The 5,527-nt window shown below is 36.7% G+C and overlaps 1 protein-coding gene across 50 annotated transcripts in view; it reads left to right on the top strand.

Annotated features, from left to right (window-relative positions):
- The window catches only part of PTPRD (protein tyrosine phosphatase receptor type D), a 1,118,901-nt gene extending 1,114,199 nt beyond the window's left edge, over positions 1–4,702 (top strand). For all 50 annotated transcript variants that reach the window (XM_042455420.1, XM_042455423.1, XM_042455433.1 and 47 more), the window contains 2 exons: positions 67–202; positions 426–4,702. In XM_042455420.1, coding sequence (XP_042311354.1) covers positions 67–202; positions 426–494 — 205 coding nt within the window. In that variant the 3' untranslated portion in view covers positions 495–4,702. The remainder of the gene's footprint in view (positions 1–66; positions 203–425) is intronic.
- The last annotated feature ends 825 nt before the right edge of the window (positions 4,703–5,527 follow it).

The raw sequence follows: 5,527 nt of genomic DNA on the forward strand, positions 1-5,527 counted from the left end.
TCTTTCTTTCTTTCTTTCTTTCTTTCTTTCTTTCTTTCTTTCTTTCTTTCTTTTTTAATGCAACAGTGCGGGTGTTGGAAGGACTGGGGTGTTCATAACTCTAAGCATTGTATTGGAAAGAATGAGATATGAAGGTGTTGTAGATATCTTCCAGACTGTCAAAATGTTAAGGACACAACGGCCGGCCATGGTACAAACAGAGGTGAGAAAAGTAACAATTCATATAAATAGGTGACTATGAGTTTAGTTGTATGTGGAATCCTACAAAACAACACTTGACTCTTGTGGCATAACATGCCCTTTCCTAGTTCGTTTGGCTTAATCAGTATTATGAAATTGGATGTCTTGTACATGCACTGAGCCTGTCACTGGAAAACAGCACGCAGGCATATTTTAACCTCTAGTTCTTTCTTTCTCTTTTCAAGGATCAATATCAGTTCTGCTACCGAGCCGCATTAGAATACTTGGGCAGCTTTGATCACTATGCAACGTAAAAATAAAAACCCTGACCCATCCTGGATTTTTAACTGTGGGCCCTTTAAGATCCAGAGAGCCTCTTCTGAGCCATACAGTGTGCTTGAGAAGTACTTTTTAACTCCTAACTAAAGACCAATTAGTGGGAAATATTAAAAGGAAAAAAAAAACCTATTCCAGGTGGACCAACAATTCACAGTTCAATGAACGTAACCAGAACATAATAAAAGAATCCTGACTGGTTGAGGCATCTGAAGGAGTTCAAATTAAAGACACCTCAAAGGATTCAACTTTCAGTTGAAACTAAAGGGAAGAAGAAATTTCAGCAAAGAACCATTATCTTGTTCCAGGATTGCATGATCGTGAACAACGCAGATTTTAAAGAGTACTGCAGTTCAGTGCAAGATATTATTCGTCAAAAGGGCCAGTACCTGGCTTTTCTAAAAGAAAATGGACTCTTTGCTTCAACATCTCCCCTTCCTACCATGTCGCTCATGAATAACACTTTGGGGGTGGGAGGGAAAAGGGCGAATGTTTCAAGAGAAAGTCCTTGATTTAGTTTTTTAGTATTGTAAAGATACTGCTGACCTGTGCTTCATTTTTAACTGTGTAAACTTTTTTCCTTTTTTTTAAACAAAGGTTTATCATTCAATGAAGTGAATTTAAAAAAAAAAGTTGCATAACTGTTCATTTTTTTTTTCAAAATTGTAGATTTTTTTATGCTGTAGAACTGTTACCTGTAATATCTTGCTGTAGAAATGTTAAATAATTTTGAAAATTTGCACATTTTTGTGCAGCCCTATATTTATCTCCAGGACCACATTTTCATTTAGGAATTACTTTTACATTTTAATTTTTTTTTAATGAACTATAAATCAGTTAATCTACATGTGAATGGTTTTGTTTAGATTTTCTTTTGGAATCAACAGGGAAGCGCAAAGTATAAAGCTGCTACTAACACACACACACAAACACACCTTTCTCTTTCTATCTATAAATATATGTATATCTCTCTAACTGTCTCTCTATCCATCTACAATAATATGCGTAGATAGATAGACAGAAATGCACATAAGTATAAATGTATATATTATGTATACACACGTATCAGTTCTTCCATGACTTGGATTTATTGAAGCAGTAGGGGGGGAATCCAAAATGCTACATTCAGTCCATACAATATTTCTGAACATCTTCTACATTTCAAGATTTGTTGTTTAAGGGTTATTGCTTCTTCTTTTCTTTTTCTTCTTTTCAAAGTTTTTATAGAGGAAATGAGGAATGCACATCAGTGATACTTGAAATTCAGTCCTACAGAAAAATAAGGGACAATAATTGTGTACACACATCACAAACACACAAACAAATACTTATAATTTTAAAGCTTCCAGTGAAGTTTGATATTCGTAACACCTTAGTGCAATAATAAACTTTACTAAATATAGGAAGTGTGCATGTGGGAAAGGTCAGTGCATATCCCCTTAGGAGGGGAGAATGTTGTAATATAATAGTTGTCAAAACATTTTAAAATGTATCTGTATAATTGTCTATAGTACACAGTAGGACCATTGCATTGATGATGTATAATGGGGCAAAGCCAAACTCATGTTGCTCTGTTAATCAGAAATATTTCGTGACATACAACATTAATTAGAGATGCTGGGTTTTTTATTTTAATTTTTTTGCATTTAGAGTGCCTTATATTTGAAGCCTGTTTTGATAGCATTTCTTCAAATTTTGTTTGGCCTGTATGTGCATTGATTGAATTCATAGTTCTCTGTTACTCTTCCCACTCCCTGCCCCACCTTCAATTAAAATATTATCTTTTCAGCACATGTACAAAGAGGTCTTTAACAATATGCATTCCTGGTGTTCACCTGAGTGTTCAATGTAAAAAAAATATGTGTTTTTTTTTCCAAAGCAATTGGGTAGTCAGGGGACTTTTTATCCAACCAGAGTATCCAGCAGCAGGCAGAACTACTCCAAATATGTCGTTTCTCCCAAACTGGCAATCATATCCATTGCATTAGTCACTAAAAGACAGCACTGCTATAGTAAAAAGATGAGAGAATTCTCCTAGCGGTCATAGGAGTGTAGTAACTAGGAGTGTAGTAACAAGGATTAATTCATCCACTTGCACATGGATTTCTTTGGAGGCCAAGGCATGTTCATTTTACTCAGGCTAGGAGGCCTCCTGAGATGAACTAAGTCAGGCAAGTAGCCAAAGGGCATTCATGTAAACTACATATGATTTTTGTTTTATCCTTATGGGTAACACAAGACATTCTCTGAGATGTTATAACAGAAGCCATTTGCTCTTGCATTGGTCTGGGTTAAGCCTGGTGCCATGTTAGAACACAAGTATTGAAGGAACACTTTTAGATGTTTTTTAAATGGATATGAATTATTTATCTTGACCTAGATTTATTTTTCCCATGTTTTCCATCACAATATGAAATAACTATATTAAAAGACCAAACACTAGAAAGCATTCTATTAGAGCACTTTTATGTAGAAAAAAAAACCTAAATGCGCAAAAATGGAAAAAAAATTAAACGTATATATGTAATATAACTAAAACGTATTATAGAAGGCTACCTCAGAATGATTCTCTAACTTACATCTGAATCAGACATGAATGTGCACTGTATGTTTCCTTTCATATTTTGATTTGTTTCTGTTGAAAAAAAAATACTTAAAAGTGCCAGATCAAACAGCAATCTCATGCTTTTAGCCAAAAGTACAGCTGACAGGTTGGGAAAATGCAACATTTTAGAAGCATAGAGGAAAGCATGTCTGCACGGGAACTTTCTGTGTTCTTGGTTTTCAAACTTAAGCACAAGATTGGAAGCACATGAAGCAATACCCCCTCCCAGGCACCATTTTACATGGGATTTGTTTTGTCCATGCTCTGCATAGAAAACCTGGAGAGCGGAGGGAATACCAGCAGTCATTGTAGCCTGTGCACAGCCACCATGTGGTTTGGGGAGTCAGATTGCCCACAGCAGAGCTCCAAACAAAAGCCCTTTGCAGACATGTGCATGGATAGAAAGGCCTACAGCTCAGGAGAGCAAGTAACAACCCAGGCCTTCCTTCCTTCCTTCCAAAATAATTTGATTTGTAAAGGAAAAGTTATGAGGTACATCACTAGTGAGGGGTAAACGTGTCACAAAACAAGACAAAAATAATAATAACCACACATTTCCCCATCAAAACTGCAATTCAGATGTTGCTTCTATTTGAATCATTGATGTGCATTCCATTTCTGTCACTTTGCTGTGCAGTGATTTCTCTGCTCTGTTGTTGTTCTTGTTTTCTTTTCTTTTTTTAATTAGTGGATTTCATGATCTGCCATGTACCAAGCTCATAATTTCCTTTCATCCGCATAATCAGTACGGTGCTATTATTTACCTATGTATGTGTAGTTATGTATAATTTTGTAATTAGTTAACAATGGAGAAATACGCAAAATATATAAAAATTATTTGTACAGAACTTTTATTTTAGCTCTTTTTTACAAAAAATAAAAAAAATGGTTTGCATGGTTACATGTTGGTGAGGATGGCTGGGGGAAGGGAAGGGTTCCTCTAGGGAGATTTGCACTTTCTATACCTTTGTACTATGCACTGCCCTATTGATTCTACACCCAATAGTATTATTACTTGAACCCATCTGTAAGAATACTGCTTATGAAATTCCACTTGTGTGTATGTAAATAACACAAAACATATTCAAAGCAGGGGGGAGAGTTTGCAGGGGCAACAACAAAATGCAGGTTCCCCCCCCCCATTTTTTTCCTTCCCCCCCTTTTACAACTTTAATCTGTCTCTGTCTCTCTCTCTCTTTTTTTTATTTTCGAGTGCCCTGATACTCCGAAAGAATATCCCAGGGCTGCTGGTCCCGTCATCCATCTTGTTACGTGGCTTTGCCATTCAAGCTTGGAGTGTCTTTACAAAGATAATACGAGTTGTGTTCTTTGCTCTCGTTTTGGATGCCTAGACTGGAATTTAAAAAAAAAAAAAACACCTTGTAAAATGGCTTGTTAAAAAAATACAATTACCTCTAATTAGTAGTACGCGTAAATGTTTTACAGAATGAAAGGCGTGCTTTTTATTTTCTTACTTCGTTACATTGGTGGCGAAAGAAAGTCTGTATGAAAATCAGTTCTTTGCTGACACAAGTTCCATTTGTTACAAATGAATTCTAATAAAAATGTCAGTGTTATGCAGCCCTGATTGTCTTTTCTTACTTTCTGAAATTAGAATCTTTCATTCTTCCAATGTATACACATAACCCAATCACAGAAGAAATGACTCATAAGAAGGGCAGCAATATTTTGAAGCAGAATTTTCAGGTATCCCTTATATTTATGTTTGTTGCTTAGTGCTTAGAGTGTTGGAGAGGGACTTCAAGTGCAGAACATCAGTGGGTCAGACATGTCATAGGGAGACCTTGAGCCCATTACATCTTTCCAGCCTAATCTGCCACTTAGGGGTGCTGTGAAGATAAAATAGGGGAGTAGATATCAATGTATATGCAAACTGCCTTCAGTGGCACAGTGGTTAAGTGCCTCTACTGCAGCCACTCACTCACAAACCACAAGGTTGTGAGTTCACTACCAGTCAGGGGCTCAGGGTTGACTCAGGCTGGCATGCTTCCAAGGTTGCTAAAATGAGTACCCAGATTGTTGAATGCAATTAGCTTACACTTTGTACAAAACAAAACCAATGATATGACCACATATGGGTTGGCACCCTGTTTGTTACATACATAGACATTACTGGAATACATTGTGCACTGCAGTTGCCGATATCACTTTACAATTTTACATTGCATATTACATGTTGCAGAACAGCACTGAATAATTAACATGTTTTGCACAGTTCTGCATGGGGGTTGCACAATGCTGGCATGGTGTGTCTCCACATGCAGCTCTACACTGAATGGGTGTTCAGTGCACCCTAGATTTCACATGTGGACAATCCAATCATCTGGAATAACAAAATAACTTGCAGTGTGTTTCTTGCATTGTGCAATACAGTGGTGTGGCTGC

The sequence above is a fragment of the Sceloporus undulatus genome, chromosome 2 (assembly GCF_019175285.1).
Source record: "Sceloporus undulatus isolate JIND9_A2432 ecotype Alabama chromosome 2, SceUnd_v1.1, whole genome shotgun sequence".
NCBI classification, from domain to species: domain Eukaryota; kingdom Metazoa; phylum Chordata; class Lepidosauria; order Squamata; family Phrynosomatidae; genus Sceloporus; species Sceloporus undulatus.